At 37.0% G+C, this 26741-nt stretch overlaps 1 protein-coding gene across 5 annotated transcripts in view; it reads right to left on the bottom strand.

Moving 5' to 3' along the window:
• cnot1 (CCR4-NOT transcription complex, subunit 1) overlaps nt 1–26741 on the bottom strand; it is a 261162-nt gene that overhangs the window by 50087 nt on the left and 184334 nt on the right. For all 5 annotated transcript variants that reach the window (XM_059992493.1, XM_059992490.1, XM_059992494.1 and 2 more), the window contains 4 exons: nt 15266–15343; nt 10478–10655; nt 4047–4177; nt 1811–2107 (listed from right to left, as the gene is read on the bottom strand). In XM_059992493.1, coding sequence (XP_059848476.1) covers nt 1811–2107; nt 4047–4177; nt 10478–10655; nt 15266–15343 — 684 coding nt within the window. The remainder of the gene's footprint in view (nt 1–1810; nt 2108–4046; nt 4178–10477; nt 10656–15265; nt 15344–26741) is intronic.

Below are 26741 nucleotides of genomic sequence, written 5' to 3'. Positions count from 1 at the left end.
CAGCACATTGTTAAAAAAAAATGCATTGATGCGTTTTTAACAGTTTAAGTAAAATTAAATATCAATTTAGTTATTAAGGCATATTGCTTCATTGCATTTCGGAATTGAGTCAATAAAAATAGTCTTTATGTTTACCATGCACTGAGTTCCCAGCGTGCTATATCTTTGGATACCTGGTGACTTGTTTAAAACCAGTTTTTGTTTAGGTGTCTCTCCATCAGCTTTAGACTGCAATTCCATCTACAATGATCAACTTTTCAGTGATAATCTTGACTTCAGATGTCATCATGAGGGAGATAAAAGTTACAAATGCCCTTGGTGTAGTCCAGGCATGGGCAAACTACGGCCCGGGGGTCATATGCGGCCCGTTAAGCTTTTTAATCCGGCCCGCAGAACTTGATGAAATTATATTAATAAACCTTGTTAACGTTTTTTCCCCGCAATTCTGGCGTTTTCCCAATAGATGACGCACTCTATATACATTTGTGGCGATCCATTTCCTGGCGCATCCGAACCGGCTCACAATTAGCCAGCGTACCGGCTAAGGGAGATAGCCTGCGGGGATTTGCGAGCACAGAGCTTTGGAGCCTCTGCGCCACGGGGGGCAGGTTGAGGGAGGCTTAAAAGTGAGGCTGGGGATTTCGAATAAAGTTTTTTTCTTCGACTGCAGTTACCGACTCTGTGTCGTAATTGTAGCGCTGCATGTAGCACACCGCTACACATTGACCTTTGTTGAGGTGCAGCGTATTACTCCACATTTGCGCTTTACTCTTAGTTCGGCTCCACCTATTTGTGTGAACAGGCGTTCAGCGTCATGAACATCAACAATGCCAGCCACAGATCCAAGTTAACTGACCAACACCTCAGATCCATCCTGAGTATCGCCACAACAAAACTAAATCCAGACTTTGATGCGCTGGCTAAAAATGGAGACCAACAACACTGTTCCCACTGAAATTAAAAATAAGTTTCTTCGTTGTGTTATGTAAAAAAAATGCATTTGAAAATATTTTTTTCAATAAGCCTTACATGTTACATGTCATTTCTGTAAAGTGATGGACATGAGTAGTGCGCAGGTGCACGTACATTCTCAAAATAAAAAATGTGCTCCAGATCAAATAACGTGCTCTGCATACTGGCACGCTGTCACTGTTCTGTCCTTGTGCTGGTCGTTGTTGAGTTTTGGCACAGGGGACAATTGAATAAGAAGGAGCAGGACAAGTAGAACTGCATCTCCTACCGTTTTTGAAATAAAGACAGGCAGCAGGAGAGTGATGATGATAATGAAGGATAACAAAATTTTCAGTGTTTTAAAAGTCATTTCAATAAATAGCTAAATACCATGGGACTTCAAAGACAGATATTTTGTTGTAATGCATTTGTTCATTTTCAATTGAAATTAAAGCACATGTTTTCTATATATCCCATGATATTTTATTTTCTCTTATGAGGTGTATTACCAAAACACTCCGTCCATCTGCTCCTGGTCCGGCCCCCCTGTCAAATTTTAGAACCCTTTGTGGCTCACAAGTCAAAAAGTTTGCCCACCCCTGGTGTAGTCAAACAGGAAATCCCTCATTAGTTTTTACATCAGAATGAAACTCACATGGCTAGGAGAAATCCTATGGTCTGAGATTAAGAACCTGCATACTCCTGTCATTAAGAGTGAGTCCATAGCATGGCACCAGAAAAAGACCAATACTTCGCATGTAATTTCTTTTTCAAGTGCATGTTAAAACCAGCAAGCAGTTATCCAACTGCATGTTCCAGTAGGAAAGGAATGCATTCTACTGGAAGGAGATTTACTAACCCGTAGAGCTGTGGCAAAGTTGTTCTTTAGGTTTGTAGCAATGCTCATCAGTAAAGGCTCCCTGCACGTAATCATGGCCATCCCTGCAGTCAAGTTACGCATCATGTGATGTGCTGCAACTCTCATTCGTGACTCTTCAGAATCTAGAGCAAAATCTTTGCGAACTATCTGTTCACAGGTGGTCATGGCAATTTTGATGGAACGGTCAACGACAGGATGAACGAGCTCCTGCACAGCACGGTCAATTGCTTGCCGAACATATGACTTCAACTGTGGATGAGCTTGAAACAAAGGAATCTGAAAAGGGAAGAAAATTAAACAGAGCCAGTTTATCAAAGTGTTCTGCACAAGCAGATGCACCCAAACATAAACTTATTAACAAAATACTTCTTAAACTAAAGGAACACTTAGAACAATTTTGAGGAAGCTAATAGCTTAAATAAGCAAAAATTCAAAGTATAAATACAATTATTTGAAAGCCACTGAAAACCCCATATAAGCTGCATTCATTATTGTATTTAACAGCCATTAATTATGGACATCAACATACCATTTTCTAAATCAAATAGTACTGCCTCTGGATGGGAAGTCTGGATAATTTCTTGCAAGTACTGAGAGTAAAAGGACTATATACCCTAGCAAGCAATAAAAAGTTGGAAGTGGGAGCACGATGTCTGACGTACTTCCTCGGATGAAACCAGTATTCAACCCAGCATACAATTAAATAGATTGAAACAGAAGGAAACTGGCACATTGACAACAGTGCAACTGGTGATGGCAATGCTTTGCAGCATTTTCATGTAGACAATTTAATCAAAGTACTCTATTTAAAACAAAAATCATATTTGTATAAAATCTGACATTGCTTATTAAAGGAAGTTTTGCATCATTATGAAATTATGAATAACTTCTTGTGTAAATGGAAATGTGAGAATACTCTTTAGACTTGTTGCTTCAAGCACAATATTGCATCTCCTGAGTAATAATTCTTCCAAATGTATTGTGATTGCCTCAGTCAATATTGATTTTGTAGTATTTGATGTGCAGTAAGCACTATCATGATTGAGTTCTACATGCCCAGAATGCTTTGAGACTTCTAGAGATGGTGAAAGGTACTGTAAAAATAAGATCACAAGATATAGGAGCCAAATTAGGCCATTTTGCTCCTTGAGTCAGATACACTACTGCATCATGGCTGATCTAATATTCATCTCAGCCCCAATCTCCTGGTTTCCTCATTTCTATTCTAGAAGGATGCCCTGTATTCTGAGGCTATGTCCTCTGGACTTAGCCTCTATCACCATAGGAAACATCCTCTCCACATCCAGTATATCAAGGCCATTCACCATTCAACAGGTTTCAATGAGGTCACCCCTCAAACCTCAATACAGGCCCAGAGCCATCAAATGCTTTTCATATGAAAAGTCAATCAATTCCAGAATCATTTTCGTGAGCCTCCTTTGAAGCCTTTTCAGTTTCAGCACATCCTTTCTAAGGGGACCTGCTCACAATACTCCAGTGAGGCCTCATCAGTACGTTATAAAGTCTCAACATTACAACCTTGATTTTATACTCTAGCCCTCTTGAAATGAATGCTAACTCCACTTTTGCCTTCCTCACTATGGACTCAACTTGCAAATTAACCTTTATGGAATATTGCACAAGTCCCTCTGCACCTCAGTTTTTTGTATTTTCTCTCCATTTATAAAATAGTCTACCCTTTCATTTATTCTACCAAAGTATATAAGCATACACCTCACGACACTGTATACCATCTGCCACTTCTTTGCCCATTCTCCTAATCTAAGTCCTTCTGTAGCCTCTCTACCTCCTCAAAACTACCTGCCCCTTCACCTCCCTTAATATTGTCTGCAAAACCATCAATTCTGTCATTCAAATCACTGACATATAACAAAAAATCAGTCCCCACAGACCCCTGACTAGCAGCCAACCAGAAAAGGTTCACTTTACTCCCACTTTTTTTTTAAATTTGCAATTTTTTACCCCCGCAGACATCTCATTCACTCAAATCTGACCCACAAATTTAGCATCTTGGTTAGCTGCTGATAGACTTCATGCCTGAAATAACTAGGCAGAACATAGCAGCTCATGGAATTAAGGCTAGCGCTAAATCCCATGCTTGGATTAAACATTTACATGAGACATATATGTTACGTATCATGATACTAAATGTTATCTTGCCTGTTATTGGCACATTATAAACAAAACACCTTACATTTGGATTGACTGTAATGTGTGGAGCCAAGGCAGCCAGAGAATATACATTGATGTCGTGATAGCTGAACTGTGGCTGTGGAGGGCCTGTGGTCGTACAAGTGGTTGTTGTTGCTGGAGTCACTGATGCAGCTGGAAAGCAAAAACATTTAAGTTAATCTCACATTCTTTCTTTGTTGCGGACTTGGACACCACTTGCAGGTGCTTGGAATTTTACATGTTTCAGGGATTAAAATAAGAGGCATACTTCCATTAACTTGGAAACAAAAGGAACAAAGAAAATTAATGGAAGTTTCAACTGCAGTTATATTGACAGACTAGAATTACTCACAAAATGTATAATACAAATTTAAAATACCACATAATCTTCTTTAGTAATTGTACACAATTGGATTATTCTAATGTGCCCATGTGTGACACAAATTACATTTGTGGTCCATCAGCATCAGGCCCATGACAGGAACCCATGTACAAGAAATGTCAGTTTCAGCGCTGTGCTTTCCCAATGACCGCCGTTTCACAACTTGTTAAATAGCAGGAAATATTTCAATTTGTCACCGATTTCTCACCTATAAAGAATGTTTTTAACTTTGAAAAAAAATTGAGTACATAACTAAATATTTCTATGAATGCATGGATTCACGTGGAACATTGAATTACAGATGAACTATTGTTTGATAGCTCAGTTAACCCTACATTAGCATGTTCTTCTGGATGATAAAATGGGAGCAATAACCTACTGAATATTAATTACAGATGTTATGAATGTGAAGCAGCTCTGAGGGGCCGAAGGATACAAAGTCACCCCCTCCTTTTTGAGAATCGCAAGATCGCTATTAATTCAGGTCTGAGACCCAGGAAATGAGAGAGAGACGTCCAGAATACACAAGGTTTGGAATGTGTCCTGACCTCAGCGAAACGGAACCACTGATAACAGCTATTGTCTCTTGGAGACGGAATTGTGTATTGAGTACTGTACTATTCATTGAAACCCCTCAGGGGACAACCAGAGTGGTCTGGTTGAGGGATTGCATCATCCCAACCTGACTGACATCTGAGACCCTGTGAGTAAGGATAAAAGAGGGTCTGGGGAACAACCCCTTTAGACGCACCAGGAGAAACGCTGGAAGTCCAGTAACAGCGTTTTATAGCGAAAGCCGGTGGCAGCTCGTGTGCGTCTTCCCTTGCCAGGGTGGCGGACTCATCACGGAAGAACGGTTTAGCTAAAGGAGAGGCCACAAGTGAATGACCACGCCAATGGGACTCCTGACGGATCGAAATCATAAAAGGAAAGCCGGCAAGTTTTTCTCCAAATATCTCTCTCTCTCTCTCTCTCTCCAACCATTGCAACATAGCGGAACCCAATGGCTGCAGCCTGCATGAAATGAGTGAACTTTATATTTCCATTGGACAATTCATTATCCCCTAGACAACGATAGAGCTTATTTCTTATTGATTATTATTATACCCACACTTTTAGATTTAGTATTGACAATGTATATTATCTGTATATTTGCATTGATATTATTTTTGTATATTTTTACTAATAAATACTGTTAAAAATAGTATCATCAAACTTCAACGGACGTCTCCATCTTTGCTGGTAAGTGACCCAGTTACGGGGTTCGTAACCCAGAAAATGGCCTTAGGATAAATTTGTACAGTGAAAACAGATTTAAACGACAGTAATTCAACAGACATCTAAAAAATTACCATTGCCACTTAGTGGTATGATTCCCTCCCACACAACAGACTGGGAAGCCTTGGAGAATATGGTGGTATATCAAAGAGAAAGTCTGTTGGTCGACTTTTCAAATGCTACGTTCATCACTAAACCTGTGACTAGTGGTGTGCCACAGGGATCAGTGCAGTGCTGGGTCCATTGTTACATCTATATCAAAATTGGATCAGCAAATTTGCTGATGATGCAAAGATTGGAGGTGTAGTGGACAGTGAGGAAGGTTTTCAAAGCTTGCAGAGGGATCTGGACCAGCTGAAAAAATGGGCTGGAAAATGGCAGATGGAATTTAATACAGACAAGTGTGAGGTATTGCACTTTGGAAGGAAAAACCAAGGTAGAACATACAAGGTAAATGGTAGGTCACTGAGGAGTGCAGTAGAACAGAGGGATCTAGGAATACAGATACAAAATTCCCTAAAAGTGGCGTCACAGGTAGGTAGGGTAGTAAAGAGAGCATTTGGTACATTGGCCTTTATAAATCAAAGTACTGATTATAAGAGTTGGAATGTTATGGTGACGTTGTATATGGCATTGGTGAGGCCGAATTTGGAGTATTGTGTACAGGTCTGGTCACTGAGTTACAGGAAGAATATTAGTAAGGTTGAAAGAATGCAGAGAAGGTTTACAAGGATGTTGCCAGAACTTGAGAAACTGAGTTACAGAGAAAGGTTGAATAGGTTATGACTTTATTCCCTGGAGCGTAGAAGAATGAGGAGAGACTTGATAGAGGTGTATAAAATTATGATGGGTATAGATAGAGTGAATGCAAACAGGCTTTTTCCACTGAGGCTGGAGGAGAAAAAAAACCAGAGGACATAGGTTAAGGACGAAGGGGGAAAAGTTTAAAGGGAACATTGGGGTGGGGGGCTTCTTCACACAGAGAGTGGTGGGAGTGTGGAATGAGCTGACAGATGAAGTTGTAAATGCGGGCTCACTTTTAACACTTAAGAAAAACTTGGACAGGTACATGGATGAGAGGTGTATGGAGGGATATGGGCCAGATGCAGATCAGTGGGACTAGGTAGAAAAATGGTTCAACATAGCCAAGAAGGGCCAAAAGGCCTGTTTCTGTGCTGTAATGTTCTATGGTTCTATCTATTAAGAATTACTAAATAGGGAGCTTCTTCCAACATTGAAAATCTTGTAAAATAAAATTTAACAAACCTCAAATTGTTCAGCTATTACATACTAATACAACATTGAATGCCTCAAAGGTAAAAGGACATCATATGATGATCTTGGTATCATAACACTTCATTCAACTGCTCTGCCAAGGGAAAAGTAACCAGAGAGATAGTTGTGTGCTTTCCAAATTAGTATTTGATTGCTGGAAAGACATCAAAACGCTGTGAGAAGTGTAATATTGTTGTCCCCTCTTCTCTGCAAGGAGGAAAAGCAGCAACTTCTCCAAGGTCTGAAGTTGAATTGACAGATTCCCCTAGTTCCAGGAAGATGACATCAAATAAACCCAAAAGAAGCACTAAACTTTTTGAAAATTACCTTGTCATAGGACAAATCATCCTTAACGTGGCACAACAGTTCAATATTTTTCTAAGCACCGAAGCTAATAGCAAACATGGAAGAAAATTCTTTATTCAAAGGACAGAGAGTTTGGAACTTGATACCAGAGGAAGTGGTGAAGGCCATCAATAATGAAATATTTAACAGAACACTGGACAAGCAGATGAAGAGTGGAAGAGATTGAGATGAAGGATGAGGCTCAAGTGGAGCACAAGATCCAGCACAGACAGTTTGAGTCCGATGCCCACCTCTATAGCACTGATCCTAAAGGCTGATCTATACTTGTGTGTATGGGCTACACCGTTAGCACTGATTTTCACTTCTGCGTAGGCTCGATGCCATAGTGAGCATATGTTGGTGTGCGCCAAAATGCTATTTGGTGGTGGGGTTTCTATGCTACTGTGTTGTTTCTTTGTGAGAGGCATGGTCGAGGAAATGCATTTCAAACATTTTTGCACATTGGCAGGAAGATCTGATGACTTGGTTCATCTATTTCACATCGGTGTACAGACATGGCGAAGTAGTAGTAACCGGATATACGTAGGAGGAAATGCGATGCTACCAAGCGGAACTGTCACAGTTGTTGCAGTCTGCATTGCTGCGACGTGAGTTACTTTTTTGGGGAGGTGCACGTCACCCTACAGCGTAGTGTACGCGGTACCTACGGCGTACACAATGCATTGGTATAAATCAGCCTTTACAGTAAGGACAAATGGAAAATTCCAGTGTTACGCCTCTAATCGTTGATTTAAATAGGCGGGTAGACTAGACTTCCCTTGAGTCTCTTCCTAATCAAATCCAGAAGTCACAGTGATCAAGGTTATTATCAATAGAGGTCATGAAATTATAGGACTAAGACCAAATGTAACAGAGAAATGCTGAAAGGAAACTACTGTTGGAAAATGCATGATCATGCACTTTGGTGGAAGAAATAAACGGCCAGATTATTATTTAGATGGGGAAAGAATTCAAAACACAGAGATGCAAAGGGGCTTGGAAGTCCTTGTGCAAGACACCCTAAAAGTTAACCGCCAGGTTGAGTCAGTTGTGAAGAAGGCAAATGCAATATTGGCATTCATTTCTAAAGGCAGAGAATAAAAGAGCAAGGATGTGATGTTGAGTCTCCATAAGGCACTTGTGAGACCACACTTGGAGTACTGTGTGCAGTTCTGGGCTCCTTATTTTGGAAAGCATATACTGACATTGGAGAGGGTTCAGAGAAGATTCACGAGAATGATTACAGGAATGAAAAGGTTACCATATGAAGAACGTCTGGCAGCTCTTGGCTGTATTCCCTTGAGTTCATTAGAATGATGGGGTATCTCATAGAAACATTCTGAATGTTAAAAGGCCTGATCAGATTAGATATAGCCAAGTTATTTCCCATGGTAGAGGATTCTAGGACAAGAGGGCTTGACTTCAGGATTGAAGGACGTCCTTTTAGAATTGAGATGCAGAGAAATTTGTTTAGTCAGAGGATGGTAAATCTGTGGAATTTGTTGCCACGAGCAGCTGTGGAGGCAGCTATTTAAGGCAGAGATAGATAGGTTCTTGATTAGCCAGGGCATCAAAGGGTATGGGGTGAAAGCAGGGGAGTGGGGATGACTGGAAGAACTGGATCAGCCCATGACTGAATGGCAGAGCAGACTTGATGAGCCGAATTGCCCATTTCTTCTCCTATATCTTTTGTACTGCAAAAGAAAATATGTGCAAAACTCTCATAGCATTCCCCTAGTCTAGTACATCTGTGTTGGTGCAGTTTCATAGATGTTGGCTATTGGCCATGTTGAAAACCACACCCAGACAATTATTTTTTCTTTCTGTAAACTTAAAGAAATGAATGCTGGTGGACTACATGACACTGAAATGGCAGAGATCATGGAAGCCTCACCACTCTACAAGAGGTTAATAGAAAATGAGATACATGCAGCAATGCAGCCCCATTGGTGTGCTGCACGAGCTTAAACAGGGATTCAACCACAGTGAATAGCCGACAACCTTTCCAACATTTAATGCAAAGAAAGTACAAGCCTTGGGTGGATACATCATGCTGTAAACACAGAAAAAACTCTCTGAATAAGCATAGCTGGGAATCCCTGCAGTCCAATATTAACAGTTTAAAGTCTCTACAGCCAGAATTTTACTTTTTAAAGAACAAAGACTGAAAATCAATTCTAGCATGACACATTAGAGGAGTAAATACAATATATATATAGTTGTACACCCACACCTCCGCACCAACTCCCTCTTTAATTTAACTGCAGGGGCAGTGAAAAAGCATGACAGATTTCTGGTGCAGCAGGGTCATGAGCAATAAACACAGGCAAGGCAGTAAAATTGGAAATAAATGTTAAGTTACAAAAAATGTCATTAATAACCAAGCTGTATTAATTTTGGCAGAGGTGGGTATGCAATTCTGATATTTCAGACAGATAGCTAAATAGACAGAAGGGACAAACAGCCCTTCCCTCTTAGCAATACAAACAGACACTCTATTTAGCATTAGTTTGAGATAGAAAATAAATCTGAACAATTATCAACATAATATCCAAAAACTTTTCCCTAAAAATCGTTTATCAGCTAAATTAAAATGAATGGCAAAATATTAACACAAAAATGCAGGCATACCAAACCCTAGGATGTTTAATTCCAGTGTCCTCCGTTCTACATCTTACATTACAGTCAGGACTGAGGTGGTAGCGTCTGGTACAGCACATCATGAATTCTAGAATTATATAGCAATTACAGTAAAATAGCTGCTGCACCCCAAAAAGATTGCACAATGGCCACGGCTGTTAGAGTATTAGAACCTGCATTTTTTGAACCTTCAGCAGACTGACTCCTCCACTGGAAAAACATTTCCCCTCCCAGCTGCCGTGGAGCCACTTCTCTTCCTTTGTCAGCTAAAGACCAAGGCTTCAATCTGGCCTACTGGCAACGCCTGCAAATGCACTTCTCCCTGGGTCCTAGTGCACTCCGTGTTAGTGAAATCTGACTCTCCCCATACTTTAACACCAATGCTCTCATTACGCAAGCAACCAAAAAGGTCAATGACCACATACAATTTACAGTATTTTGCTCGTAATTAAAATTAGCAATGCAGTATACAATATTTGTTTTCTATGCAAGTGAAATGATTTAACACTGAATAAAAAGTAAAAGCATTTTACCAGTGGTGACAACTACTGGCGGTTCCTCGGGTATTTTGGACTCTCTCTTTGGAGCTGATAGCTGCTCTTCTAGATTTGTCAATTTTTCTTTGTCCTTCAATAATGTTCCAGGCTTCAAGTCATTTATATCCAAAGCCAGATTTTTACACAAGACCTCGATCTCAAACTTCAGGTTTAACTAGAAAAATATTTGTGAAAATGAAGACAGTTGAGTAACTTTCCAATTTAATGCCAGAGCAAAAGGAAACATAAATAAATTACCAACAAAGCTCATGTTCAAATTATTGTGGACCCTGGCTCCAAATTTTTGAAAAATGCAATGATCAGAAATGCATTTCAGGTTGAAATTTGCATGAGTGTTTGTCTTGAGTATATTTGTAATTTGATTTAACTTCCTTTTGCAGCAGTTTTGTTTATTCTGCCAGCTTATGAAACCAAAATCTTAAAGGGACTGACAACTTTTTCTTTATCTTCCCGACACAATGCTTTTCGACATCTATAGCAACAGATAAAGTATCAAACAACAACACACACAAAATGCTGGTAGAACACAGCAGGCTAGGCAACATCTATAGGGAGAAGCGATGTCGACGTTTCAGGCCGAGACCCTTCGTCAGGACTAACAGAAAGGAAAGATAGTAAGAGATTTGAAAGTAGAGGGGGGAGGGGGAAATGCGAAATGATAGGAGAAGACTGGAGGGGGTGGGATGAAGCTGAGAGCTGGAAAGGTGATTGGCAAAAGTGATACAGAGCTGGTGAAGGGAAAGGATCATGGGACGGGAGGCCTCAGGAGAAAGAAAGGAGGGGGGCGGATCCGGCACCAGAGGGAGATGGAGAACAGGCAAACAACTAAATATGTCAGGGATGGGGTAAGAAGGGGAGGGGCATTAACGGAAGTTAGAGAAGTCAATGTTCAATAGATAAAGTATCATTTGTTTTTGCATTTCAAATCAGACATCAAACTCATCACTTGATAAAATAATTGCTTCAAAGTAAATGGAACCACAAATACCTAAGATGTCTTTTATTGGATACTAACAGTTGACAGATGTCAGGCACAAGCACCAAGACTGCTTTCAAACCCTTGGGAAAATTATCTTGTTTTGGGACAATGGAGACGAAATGAAGACTTTAAAAGGAGAAAGGTCCTTAACTTGATGGGTTGCCTGCCATACCCGACAATGATGGTTAAATTTGTGTTGTTCAGATGATGAAAAATGCACAAAAAACCTATACAGGCGAGTTTTTAAAGTGGTAAAGTTGGTTTGCCGGGACAGTTCAAAGCTCCTGACCTCTGGGTGCAGTCATCACAACTGGAGTCTTCCTTGCTTGGAGTGAATGACCATGACTTCTTCTGAGCCATGTCATGCCCTTAACTCTCTACAAAGCATTGTGGAACTGCCTTACTGGCTATTAGATTTCACTGTTGATTTCATCGTTTCATCCATCCAGTCCGTCAGAGCTGACTTCACATGCTAGGACAGCTCAGTAAGTCCCTATCTCACCAGTGTATGAGGCCCATCAGCTACCCTCAGCTGGTTTAGCCCCCTGTTCAAGCAGTGAACATTAAATCTGTACTTCAGTAAAGGGCAATTTCAGCAAGCGAAGGCAGAATGTGCTGGTACCAACCGGGAACCTTAATTATGGCTCAAGACCAAAAAAAGGAAACCATCTAACACAAGCTTTAAAATATTGCATGCATATGTGGTGCTGCCTATATGTAGGTGTTCATGTGCAAACAGCACAATATAGTAATTTATCACAGGAAATGATACTTCAAATCGGACTCAGCCCTTCACCCTACAGTAGACCTGACATCATTCCAGCTGCATTCTGTTCTTTGGAGGAAAGGGTTTTGAAAACAGTTACAGCAAGATGTCTGAATCATACAGTGCAGTAATTCCCAGCTGAGCTTAGTCAGAAAATAAGATGGAGAACTAACAGCACCATTTAATCTCCTAAATCAAGAAACAGCTCTCGATTAAAACACAAGTTCTGATTTTCCATTTTTGGTTAGTTGGCATATTTAAAATCATTCCATGAGAAATGGTGAAAAGTTGGGAGATACTTCCAGTCTTTTGCATGAATTATGCACACAAGTTAGTTACTTCGCCAAGGTACAAAACACTATAGACAGAATGTTATTTCAGTTATGTTAACATCTGTTAATAATGTGTCAGATTACTCGCTAGTCAGTTAGCACATCTATCTGCTGGTTCTTTGATAAAGCTTTCCCTGTACTTTACCTCGGAGCTCCAGGAAAAATGTCAATCAGCCCTGGATCAAAACCTGTACTTCCAAAAACTCTCAATCATTTGTCATCCACAGCAAAAAGCTTGTACAGTATCCTAAAGTATTTAGCCCCCAACCCTTTGATTACATAAATGAGTAATATAATCAGGGATTTTGACCAATTTAATTGAGATATTTCACGTGTGAACATGTCCCTCTCATGCCAGAAAAATAAAAAATTGTAAAGCATGAGAAATTAAAAATGCAAAAAATGAAATGTCAGCAATTCAAAAGTACTCATCCCCTTTTGCTCAGTACTTAGTTGAACCACCACTCACAGCTATAACAGCATCTTTTTGGATAAGTCTCTATTAGCATTAGCAATGGAGCAAGATTTGCCCATTCCACCTGGCACAATTCTTCAACTGTGCCTGGTTAGTTGGGGATTGGTGGTGGACAGCAATCATCTTCTGATCAATCCTGACCAGATGCTGAAAAGCATCCCCTTAGCCTTATGCTACCTCCAACATACTTTGCAGTAAGGTTGGTGTTACCTGGCTGATGTGCAGTATTAGATTGCAGTGTGGCTGTGGTTTAATATTTTTTTCTACTTCTTCATGATGAACTGCACTGAGATCTGGGTGCCTTTGAGATGGTCCTCCACCCTTCCCTAAATCTGTGCTTCTCTATTATCATTTCCCTGACTTTTCTTGATTCTTTTGTCATCATCTTGGTTTGGTCTGTTGAAAATCTATAATACTGTTGGACCTTACAGAGAGGGAGTATTTATTCAGGTGCTCCTCTCATCAACAAATTGGGCGAGTTGGTAAGGTAATATACAGTATTGTACCAGAAGTTATTGTAGCAATTCTAAAAGGGATGAATCCTTCTCAGCATCACAATTTTGGTTTTAGTAAATTGTTGACAGGTTTTGGAATTTTCTTTGATTTGACATAATGCACAATCTTTTGCATTTTAGCTTAAAAATCTTACTTCAAAATAAATTTAAAACATTAAATAGAAAAATGTTAAAATAGCTGAGGGAGCTGAATATTTTTTCAAGGCACTATTTTCATTGGAAATTCTGAAAATATTCCCATTCCCATTATGTACTTAGCTGCATTTCAAAGATTATGCATTGATCCCAAACCCACCTTTTTTACTTGCTGTGGGAGAAAGATTCTCATATTCTACTAGGTATTCATAATAATAAACTTACACAGCTATGTACTGCAGAATCTTTTTAATGAGACAGTTTAGGTTCAACTCCTCCAGAAACAAAGTGTTCCAATGGACAGCACCAATGTTAAACCTGATAATTATAACAGCTATTACATTTAGACCCAAGTACATGAATTCTCAGTGCAGCCTGGTCTCAACGAACTTACTGGTTTCTTTCCCAATGTGTAAACAAACATACAAACAAACGGTCTATAAATTCTAGCCCCTCAATTGCTTTCCCAAGCTTTTAGAAAATGTAATTTTATGTAACAGTAAGGCAGGTTATTTCTAGCTTTCTGAAATGATAACATAGTAGATAGAAACATTTTACAGAACCCCCAAATATGGATTAAAAAAGATACCCCAATTAAATGAAACAGGATTTCTTAATAAAATTTTGAAATTATTCAGAGCAAAATGTTTAGCTTTAAAATCAGCATAGCTATTCACCATACATGGCAGATGTTGCTGGAGCAGTATATCATTATCCAGATGAGTGCATTCTTTCAGACATAATGCCAACAGTCCTTTTTTATCTTATTATACTCTAAAAGTTTCAGTTATATAGGCATCTTTCCCAAACTTGGAGCAGAGTAATGTGGTGGAATATTGCAAAAGGAAAAGAAAGAACCAATAGATTTATGTCTCCCCCTCCCCCCCTTAGTTCTGCACTCAGCACTTGCACTAATCATGGAAGAGTCCAAGTTGTGGGCATGATACCTTGGTGCTGGACATTTATGGCCTGCCCCCAGAACATCCTCAGACTCTGTTGGTCATTGATGTAAACAGCACATTTCATTGTATGTTTTGATGTATGTGTGACAAATAAAGTTAATCACTTTTAATGTGCATAGACTGTCCCCGAAGTTCCCAAACCTAACCCCAGCAGTCATTTGTGCTATAAATTTAGTACAACAGATTTTTTTTACAGTTTCAGCAAAATTTCACAAACAATCTAAAAAATTTTCAATTTAACTTTACAGTTTGTTGAATTAAGTTTGACAAGTTATAAAGGCTCCCAAATTTGAGCAAGCAGGTGGGAGGAGGAAATGAAGCAACATACTAAGATTTTCGAATCACACCAACAAGACCCAAGACCACATTCTGTTACACTTCTCCCTACAATAGCTTCTGTAAGAAATTTAGTCTTATGTTTAAAATTAAATGAACAAAATATTTTTGATTTCCTACTTTATACAAAGTTCAGCAAAAGCAAGAGAATTTACTCGATAATATTTAGCCATCTTTCAGCAATGAAGTTAATGTAAACCATATTCACAGTGTAATAGCAGGTGGCAATAAGTTTTAAAGAATTTAGAACAAATATAAACCTACCTTCAAATCATGCTCTTGATGTAGCTCTGCTAATACATTCATGATAGCCATCGTCCACGGATTTGGAGGCCTGAAAACCTATAGAACACAAAACAATTAAGACCAAATATCTGACACTGTAAGAAAGGAAATCTAAGATAAATACTTCATACATTATTCCCCTCCACACCATTTTCTAGACATTAGACAGCTGTTATAATTTTGCAGTTCCTATATTTTTTCCATTGTATACTTCTATTAATCCAAAATTAGCTTGATTCCCTTGCTCAATAAATATTCTCCTTTAACTTATCTACAGGGTAGATGATACAATAAGCTGATGAAAGTGGTTCTGTGGAAGTTTCAAGAACTTCAACAATAGCAATATACAAACATAAGAGATGCTGCAGATGCTGGAAATCCAGAGCAACACACACAAACTGCTGGAGGAATTCAGCAGGTCAGGCAGCATCTATGTAAATGAATATATAGTCTGCATTTTGGGCAAAGACCCTTCATCAGGACTAGAAAGGGAGAAGCTGCCAGAATAAAAAGCTGGGGGAAGGAGGATGACACGGTGAAGCCAAATGGTTAGGAAAAGTAAAGGCTGGAAAAGCTATTTGATAGGAGGGGAGAGTGAACCATGGGAGAAAGAGAAGGGGGGGAGGGGAGGTGATAAGCAGGGGAGGAGAAGAGGTAAGAGTCCAGAGTGGGGAATAAAAGAGGGAAAGGGAAGGGGGGAAATTTAAAAAAATACAAATTTTAAATCACTGGAAGGAGAAATCGATGTTCATGCCATCAGGTTGAAGGCTACGTACAGACTGATTTTTATCTTACATCCTCCACCCGGAAAGTGACCTCATCATGGTATAAAAGGCCACGGACTGACATGTCAGACAGAGAATTGAAATTGGAATTACAATGGTTCACCGCAGGGAAATTCTAACATTTGGTGGATGAAGCAAAGTGGTCTCCCAACTTACGCTGGGTGTTACCAATGTAGAATTGGCTGGATCTGATACAGTAGATAACTCCAACAGATTTACGTCACCCCACCTAGAAGGACTGTTTGGGGGCCTTAATGGAGGTAAGGGAGGAGATAAACAGACAAAGGAAAATCAGAGGGAGCCAACTGCAGAAAGCAGTGAGGGGGGGGTAATATTTTTGGTGATAGGATTCTACTGAAGATGCGGAAGTTTGAAAGAATGACGCGTTGGATGCAGAATACAAAAACAATTTTTTTAAAATGGTGAAACAGCATTTAAAACTGTGGGTGACTGGTAAAATTGTTACTATGGTGAATTTGTTATGCACAATCAACTGTTATCTTAATCATTTAACACTGACTTTAGAAAGATGGGTACTTTATTGATCCCAAAGGAAATTAGTGTCACAGTAGCATTACAAATAGAGATATAAATATTAGAAGAAAAGTAGAATTTTTTTATTGTTACTACAAACAGTCTAACAGGAGGGGGTCATCACTTCCCCAGCTATAGGTTGACTCATTACAGAGCCTAATAGCTGAGGGTAAGAATAATCTCATATAGCATTCTTGTCTTAGTCTATTACTGAAAGTGCTCCTCTGTTCAGCCAAGGTGGCATGCAGAGGGTGTGAAACATTTTCTGGAATTGTCCGGATTTTCCGTAGGGTCCTTTTTTCTACCACAGCCTCCAGTGTGTCCAGTGATCGTGATTAAACAATGATGATTTAAGTCTTCAGGCCTTTTGATTCCTGTTGATAACACTTCTGTTGCATAGCTTAGGAAGTTTTAATGCACAAGGCACAATTTAACTGTGCATAAGTATTATACCATGTGAATTCATTTCAAAGGAATGCCTGCCTAGAGAACAACTGCCAGTACCTTTCAGTATTTATTCACCATGGGGTGTGGGAGTAGGAGTCAAAAAGTTATCAGATTTGAGAAGTGGCTTTAATGAAACCAGAAAGGAGTGTTTGGTATAAAGGATTATTGCTAAGTCACAAAAGAGTGATAAGAAAGCAGTTCTGGTGGAAGGTCATCAACTTAACACTTACAGTTGCAAGAAAAAACTTGTCAACCCTTTGCAATGACTTGGTTTTCAGAATTACTCATAAAATGTGGTCTGATCTTCATCTAAGTCACAATTATAGATAAATACAATCTGACTAAACAAATAACACAAACAATTGTACAACTTCTCATTAATACTGAGAACACCATTTAAACAATCACAGTCTGGGTTCAAAATCATATGTGAACCTCAGAGGTAATGCCTTCTTCAAAAGCTATTTAGAGTCAGGTGTTCCAATCAACGAGATTGAAGGTGTGGGTTATAGAGGTGCCCTGCTCAATATAAAAAGACAAAGCCTGTTCTTCTCAAATAAGATCTGTTTTATCTGCAACATGCTTCAATCGAAACAACTTTCAGGGGACATTAAAAGAAAAATTGTAGAGATGCATGAGGCTGGAAAAGGCCACAAAAGCATTTCTAAAGATCTGAGTATTCATCAGACCACAGTAAGAGAAACTGTCTACAAATGGAGGGAATTCATTACTGTGGCTTCTCTCCCTAAGAGTGGGCATCCTGCAAAGATCACACCAAGAGCACAATGTGCAACACTGAAATAGGTGAAAAAGAACCCAAGGATAACAGCTGGAGACCTGCAGAAATCTCCAGAACTTGCTAAAGTCTCTGCTCATGCATCCACTATAAGAAAAACACTTTACAAGAATGGTGTTCATGGAAGGACACCATAGAAAAAACCACTGCTCTCCAGGAAAAAAAAATGCTGCATGTCTCCAGTTTGCAAAAGGCCACCTGGATGTTCCACAAAGCTTCTGGGACAACGTTCTGCAGACAAATGAGACAAAAATGCACACTGCTATGTTTGGAGGAAAAAGAGCTCTGCAAACAACACCAAAACCTCAACCCAACTGTGAAGTATGGTGGAAGGAGCATCATGGTTTGGGGCTGCTTTGCTGCCTCAGGGCCTGGACAGCTTGTAATTGTTGAGGGAACAATGAATTCAAAATTGCATCAAGACATTTTTCAGGGGGGACATCACGTGATGACGTAGGATCGAGATGCAGGAACTCAGCCCTCCCGTAAAAAAGTTAATAAATTAAAGTTTAAGTGAAGAAAAGTCAATCAATACTTTTTTAAGGTTACTTATAAACTACTCTGGATTGTTCTAAGCTATGCCTCATAAACAGAGGATGAAGAAAACTACTTCCGCGAAGACCGCTCAAGTTGGAACAGAATCAAGGCCTACTTCTACCGAAGAACCGCGGACTCAGGTACAACACACCACCGGTGAAACAGAACAGGAGAACGCGGCAGCATCGGCCATTTCTAAAGGAAAGGATCAACGAGAACTGCGCATGCTCGTTCCTTTACGCAGTGCAACCAGAACTACAAAACCCAGCAACGACTGAAACCGACAGTGAAAGTGAGTCTGAGAGAGAGACGGACTCTCTGGAAAAATCAGACGAAGACGGAGATGAAAGTTCCTCTGAAAATACAAAAAAGTCTTTGAGGCAAATAATGCATAAATTAGAAAAATTAAATGCATTAAAAGTAATTAAAGAAAAAATAACAAAAATGGAGGCTATGTTTGATAAAATGACAAAGAAACAGGAAAAAATGGAAAAGAAAATTACAGATTTGGAAGTCAAAGTGGAAGAAATGGATGGAAGAATGAAGAAGATGGAAAATGTTAATGATGCCTGGACATCAGAAAGAAAACAACTCGTGGGAAAAATTGATAAGCTTGAAAATTTTAGTAGACGCAACAATATTAAAATTGTTGGACTTAAAGAAGGTACCGAAGGAGAAGACCCAATAAATTTTTTTCAAAAATGGATTCCTGAAAAATTGGAAATGGGAGAAGAAACTTCAATTGAGATTGAAAGGGTGCACAGAGCCTTAAGACCAAGATCTCAAGATGATCAAAATCCGCGATCAATTTTGATAAGATGTTTAAGATACCAGGATAAAGAAAAGATTTTGAAGGCGGCTGCCCAAGGTGCTAAAAGAAGAAAAGGTCCATTGATGATAGCAGAGAAACCAGTTCTTTTTTATCCTGATATAAGTTATAACCTTTTGAAGATAAAAGAAAGAATTCAATCCAGCTAAAAATATTTTATGGAAAAAAGGTTATAAGTTTTTAATGCGTCACCCAACAACACTGATAATTTTTTTGGAGGAGGGAAAAAGATTTTTTTCTGATTATCGAGAAGCGGAGGTGTTCGCACAAAAACTCCCATCTCTTTGCTAATTAAACGTAGAGACTTTTAAATGTAATGGTTAAAGATGAAGACAGAGATAGCGAATGGAACTGATGGACATTTAAGGATGATATAAGGGAGATAAGTAAAATTTTAGAAATAATAACTGAGAATAGTATGTTTTTTTAATATATATATATATATATATATATATATATATATATACTTTTTATGTTGCGGGGGAGCTGGGGAGCTTTGAATCGGTTACTACGGGATTCACGTGTATAATCATGGCGATTGCCATGACCCGTACAATAGAGGGGGGTAATGTTGTGTTTTTTTTCTTCCACAACATTAGTAGGGGGGTATTTTGTTTTTTTATTTTCTATTTTTCTTCTATTCTTTTGCCCGGATGATTGGTGGGGACACACACAGCAACATGGAGACTTCTAAAAAGATTTCCCAGGATACAATGAAAGTTGAAAGATTAGGTATTATTATAGATTGGAGTAACGTAATTAAAAATAATGACTATTGAATTTTTTAAGTTTTAATGTTAATGAGCTTAATGGACCAATAAAAAGAAAAAGAATTTTAACATATATTAAAAAAAATGAAAATTAATATAGCTTTCTTACAAGAAACTCATTTAATGGATATAGAACATCAGAAATTAAAAAGAGACTGGGTTGGAAATGTTATTGCAGCTTCATTTAACTCAAAGGCAAGAGGAGTTGCAATTTTGGTTAATAAAAATTTACCAATTAAAATACAAAATGTATTAACTGATTCGGCAGGAAGATATTTAATTATACATTGTCAAATTTTTTCAGAACTATGAACTCTTATGAATATTTATGCACCAAATGAAAATTATGTAAAATTTATACAGGAGGTCTTTTTGAATTTGGCTAACGCATATGATAAAATATTAATAGGTGGAGATTTTAATTTTTGTTTAGATCCAGTTTTAGATAGATCAACAAAGGCTATTACAAAATCAAAAGTAGCAAAATTAACTCTATCATTGATGAAAGATTTAAATTTGATTGATATATGGAGAAGAATCAATCCAAAAGAAAGGGATTATTCATTCTATTCAAATAGACATAAAACATACTCAAGGATAGATTTTTTCCTATTATCAACAAATACTCAAGATAGAGTGAAAAATGTGGAATATAAAGCAAGAATATTGTCTAATCACTCTCCTTTAATAATGACAATGATGATAGATAAAGAGGAATCAATTTATAGATGGAGATTTAATTCAATTCCACTAAAACGTCAAGATTTTTGTGATTTTATGAAAAAGCAGATTCAGTTCTTTTTAGATACAAATTTACATTCAGTTGATGATAAATTTATATTGTGGGAAGCAATGAAAGCATATTTGAGAGGCCAGATAATAAGTTATACTTCTAAAATTAAGAAGGAATATATGATAGAAATAAATCAATTGGAAAAAGAGATTATAAAGTTAGAAAAAGAATTTCAAAGAAATATGACATAAGAAAAACGAAGACAACTTATTAATAAGTTAAAATATAATACACTCCAGACATATCGAACAGAAAAAGCAATTATGAGAACTAAACAGAGATATTATGAACTAGGTGAAAGATCACATAAAGTTCTTGCAAGGCAGTTAAAAACAGATCAGATTTCCAAAACAATAAATGCAATTCCAACAAAAGTGAATGAAATTACTTATAAGCCTCTAGAAATTAATGAGGCTTTTAAGAATTTTTATTCTGAGTTGTATAAATCAAAATCAAAGAATGATGATGTTAAGATAGAAGAATTTTTATCACAAATAACTCTTCCAAAATTAAATACAGAAGAACAGAAGGGATTAGATACGCCTTTTACATTGAAGGAAGTTGAGGAAGCTTTGGAATCACTTCAAAGTAATAAATCTCCAGGAGAAGATGGTTTTCCACCTGAATTTTATAAAAAGTTTAAAGATTTATTAATTCCTCCTTTTATGGAGTTAATATATCAAGCGGAAAGAACGCATAAACTTCCAGAATCTTTTTCAACAGCTATTTTAATAGTATTGCCAAAAAAAGATAGAGACCTTTTAAAACCAGCATCATATAGACCTATTTCCTTATTAAACACCGATTATAATAGCAAAAATCTTATCTAATAGATTATCTAAATGCTTACCAAAATTAGTGCATATGGATCAAACAGGATTTATCAAAAATAGACAATCGGCAGATAATGTAACCCGGTTATTTAGTATAATCCATTTAGCGCAAAAGAGGGAGGAAATGAGTTTGGCAGTTGCTTTAGATGCAGAAAAAGCATTTGATAGATTGGAATGGGATTTTTTATTTAAGGTATTGGAAAAATATGGATTAGGAACATCATTTATAAAATGGATTAAAACCTCAAATACTAATCCCAAAGCTAAAGTAGTGACAAATGGTCAAATTTCAACATCATTTCAGTTAACAAGATCAACTAGGCAAGGTTGCCCATTATCACCTGCTTTGTTTGTGTTGGCAATAGAACCACTAACTGAATTAATTAGAATGGACCCAGATATTAAGGGTTTCAGAGTTAATCAGGAAGAATACAAGATTAATTTATTTGCTGATGATGTTCTACTTTATTTAACAGATCCATTACATTCACTACGCAAATTATCTTATAGATTAGAAGAATATGGGAAAATATCGGGTTATAAAATAAATTGGGATAAAAGTGAAATTTTACCTCTTACTAAAGGAGATTATAATCAATGTCGATTAATAACTCAATTTAGATGGCCAGCAAATGGTATAAAATATTTAGGTATAAGAGTTGATAATGACATAAAAAACTTATACAAATTAAATTATTTACCACTTTTGAAAAAAATTCAGGAAGATCTTGATAAATGGATGGCATTACCAATAACATTAGTAGGTAGAGTAAATACTATAAAAATGAATATATTCCCTAGACTACAATATTTATTTCAATCATTACCAATACAATTACCCCAGAAGTTTTTTCAAGAGTTAAACAAATATGTGAGGAAATTTCTCTGGAAAGGTAAGTTAAGAATATCGTTGGAAAAATTGACATGGAAATTTGATCTAGGAGGATTACAACTTCCAAATTTTAAGAATTATTATAAACCAAATCAACTTAGATTTATTGCATCTTTTTTCGAGAAAGATAAACCGGCATGGGTTAGAATAGAACTAGATAAAATAGGAGAAAACGTACCAGAAGATTTTATATACAAATGGGAATCTAAATGGATACGGGAAAAGAAAGAATCTCCTATATTAAAACATTTGATTGATTTATGGAATAAGATAAATGTTGATGATGAGACAAAAAAATCTTTATTAGCAAAGAGATCTTTAATTCAAAATAGACTTATTCCTTTCACAATGGACAATCAACTTTTATATAATTGGATTCAAAAAGGGATTAGATATATAGGGAATTGTTTTGAAGGAGGTATATTAATGTCATTTGATCAATTAAAGAATAAATATAAAGTATCAAATAACACTTTATTTTCTTACTTTCAATTAAGGGCTTATTTAAGAGAAAAATTAGGTCAAACAATGTTATTGCCGAAACCTAATGAAATAGAAATTTTAATTCAAGAAGGAAATATTAAAAAATTTATATCTTGTATGTATAATTTGATTCAAAAACAGGCAATTAAACAAGGAGTCCATAAGTCAAGACAAAAATGGGAAAATGATTTGAATATTAAAATTGAAGAAACAAATTGGTCAAGACTATGTCTTGATAGTATGACAAATACAATAAATGTTCGGTTAAGATTAGTGCAGTATAATTTTCTACATCAATTATATATTACACCACAAAAAATAAATAAATTAAATCCAAACTTATCGGATCAGTGTTTCCGATGTAACCAGGAAACTGGTACTTTTTTACATTCTACATGGTCTTGTTCTAAAATTCAACCTTTTTGGACAAATTTAAGACTTCTACTGGAACAAATTACAGGAACACAATTTCCTCATAATCCAATATTACTCTTATTAGGTGATATTGAAGGGATAAAACCAAAACTCAAACTAAATAAATACCAGAGAGAATTTATAAAAATTGCACTGGCAGTAGCCAAAAAAGCTATTGCAGTTACTTGGAAATCGGATACATATTTAAGTATAGACTCTTGGAAGAAAGAAATCTATGGTTGTATTCCATTAGAAAAAATTACTTATAATTTAAGAGATAAATATGAAACATTTCTGAAAATTTGGAGCCCTTATTTACAAAAGACAGGATTAAATCTATAGATATTCTGAAGATGAAACAATTGGTTATTTGGGGAAAGAAATAAATATACATATTAAAGATTACGAATTCCATGGAGCATGTGGAGATCTTCCAACAACCAAGCAATCTTTCTTTCTTTTTTTTTCTCTTTTTCTTTTTTTTCTATAGGGCAGTTAGGGGGGGAGGGGTTAAGGGGAGGGGGGAAGGGTTATATACATTTTTTTTCCATACTTCATTTTGTAACTACTTAAAAATGCAATAAAAAAAGTTTTCGGGAGTCAGCTGGAGACGCTCATGGAGTGAGTACCGTTTTGGATTCGCTCCATAACCTGTACTTTTTTTAACCTTTGATCACCCTTATTCAGCTTATTTTTACCTATATCGAAAGTTTCTTTATTCTTTTTTTTGGATTTACTGCCAAGAGTTTGTTGTGAACTTTTGAAGATATGCAAACAGAAATGTCTCTCAGGTCTAAGGGACGGGATCCCGGACGTAATCCGAAGGGTAACGGAAAAAAGCAGGCTCCGACACAACAAACACAATTAACTTTTGAATTGTTTATGGAGGTTTTGGATAAAAAATTTGCTGAACTAAAACAATTTTTTAAAGAAGATATAAAGGCTTTTCAAGAGTACATGGTTAAGACGGATTTAGTAATTAAACAGCAACAAGCTCTTATTGCGTCTCTGCAGGAAGAAGCTCGGAAGCGAGATTTGACTATTGGAAAACTGCAACAGGATTTAATTTCAACCATTAAGCTGATGGAAGCCCTTAAAGCCAAGAGTGACGATTTTGAGAATCGGTCCAGAAGGCAGAACTTACGTATACTTGGTCTTCCAGACGGCATAGAAAAAGATGACCCTTCAAAATATTTTGCTCAACTTTTAAAAGAAGCGTTTCCGACGATTTTCCCGAATAACCCCCCTTTATTGGATCGGGCACCATGAATTCGGCGTCGATCACCGAGTGTTACAGACAAACCTTCGGTGGTAATTGTCCGGTTCCATTATGTACATGACAAAGAACAAGTTATAAGAGCAGCTCGTCGGGTAGGAATGATTAAAATCAAAGATTTTTGCTTCCGCCTGATCGAAGATTTTAGTTCAGATCTTTTAAAAAGAAGGCTTCTTTTTAAACCGTTGATGGCTGAATGTTATGAGAAAAATCTGAAACCTGCGCTTCTATACCCTGCGAAGCTTCGAATTTCTCCGTCGAATGCTCCACGACAGGTTTTCATTTCAACTTCAGAAGCGAGAAAATATCTGGAGGAGAACTTCCCTACTGCTACAGACACCAGTCTTTAATAAATGAATGATTCTGATCGTGTAAGATGGTTCTCGATCTCTTAAACCAGAATTAAAATCTGGTTATTGGTGTAGGTTCATCCTAGACTTTATACTCAAGTTAAAGTGTGTTTGCGTCATGTTAATTGTTTTGCCTTATACACTTTAATCATTTAACTACATACTTGTCTATTAACTTTGTTCCTTCGAAGGTATATTTTTAATTCTTTGAAGGTAAATTTTTCCTTGATTAAGATGGTGGTTTTTTGGAAAGGATTTGTGGTTTTGCTTAAGATGGCATTATGTTTATATTTTTCGCGTTTCTTCCGTACAATGCATCGCTTATCTTAGCTTAAATATTTTTTGTTTTGTCTGGGCCAGAGCCCGAGTTATAATTGTTTTTTAGTGATTATATTTTTATTCTTTTTACAACTAACTATACTTAGAAATACGGTTTTTATTATAGCAATTTTATTTTTAAAGTCGGGGTGATTCTTTTATATATATCCTTTTTATATGGAGTGTTCTTCAGCTGACATGGGGGTAGGATTAGTCTTACTTTTTCTCTTTTTAAGTCATATTTTGGCTTTTTCTCTTTTTCTCGGGGGGTGGGGGGTTGGTCTGTTTTCTAATTCTATTTTTTTTGTACCAGTTTGTGTTAGTTTTTTTATTCGGGCTGTTTTTGAACTTCAAATATGTCTGTGTTGTCGTCACTTCCGGGTTTTCTCACTACTTTTGTTCCTCTTCCTGGTGCATGAGTTTATAAGTTGGTTAACCCTTTCTATACCAAAGGGTTGATTTTAGAATTATGGCTCAGACCATTAATTTTGTGTCTTGGAATTCTAATGGTTTAAATCATCCAATTAAACAAAAGAAGATTTTCAAAGTATTCCAAAGACTTAATGCTCATATCATTTTTGTACAAGAAACTCATGTGAGGAGGGAGGACAAATTTCGTTTTTTTAGATTTTGGCGGGGTCAACAGTATCACGCAAATTCGAATGCTAAAGTTAAAGGAGTTTCAATTTTTATTGACTCCTCTATTTCATTTGTTCAACATGATATTTTTTCGGATCCGAATGGCAGATTTTTGTTAATTACGGGTTTACTTTGTAATAAAAAGGTTGCTTTGGTTAATGTTTATGCTCCAAATGTGGATTGTCCTGACTTTTTAAAGTCTTTATTTACTTCTTTACCCAATCTAAACGAATATAAGTTAATAATGGGTGGTGACTTTAATTGTTGTTTAAATCCTCTGATGGATAAATCTTTATCTATTCAGACTTTACCTAATAAGTCGGCCACTTGTATTAACTCTTTTTTGACTGACAATGGAGTTTTTGATATTTGGAGATTCCGGTATCCTAAAGACAAAGAGTTTTCTTTTTTCTCACATGTTTATCACTCTTATTCAAGAATTGATTATTTTTTTGTAGACTCTTGTTTTATTCCATTAGTAATCGGTTGTAACTATGATATTATAGCTATCTCTGATCATGCTCCGTTATTACTTTCTATGAAATTTACGGATACAGCTTCTAATGCTAGACAATGGCGATTTGACTCTACCTTGTTGCAAGACTCTGACTTTATAAAATTTATGGAGGAGCAGATGGACTTCTTCTCAACTAATTCTACAGATGATATTTCCTGCGGAACACTTTGGGACACTTTTAAAGCTTATATACGTGGACAGATTATTTCTTATTCTGCTGGTTTGAGGAAACGTATCAAGAT

This window comes from Hypanus sabinus, chromosome 17 (genome assembly GCF_030144855.1).
Source record: "Hypanus sabinus isolate sHypSab1 chromosome 17, sHypSab1.hap1, whole genome shotgun sequence".
Classification (NCBI taxonomy): domain Eukaryota; kingdom Metazoa; phylum Chordata; class Chondrichthyes; order Myliobatiformes; family Dasyatidae; genus Hypanus; species Hypanus sabinus.
The sequence above is the reverse complement of the archived record's forward strand: the minus strand, read 5'-3'. Positions and strand labels throughout refer to the sequence as shown.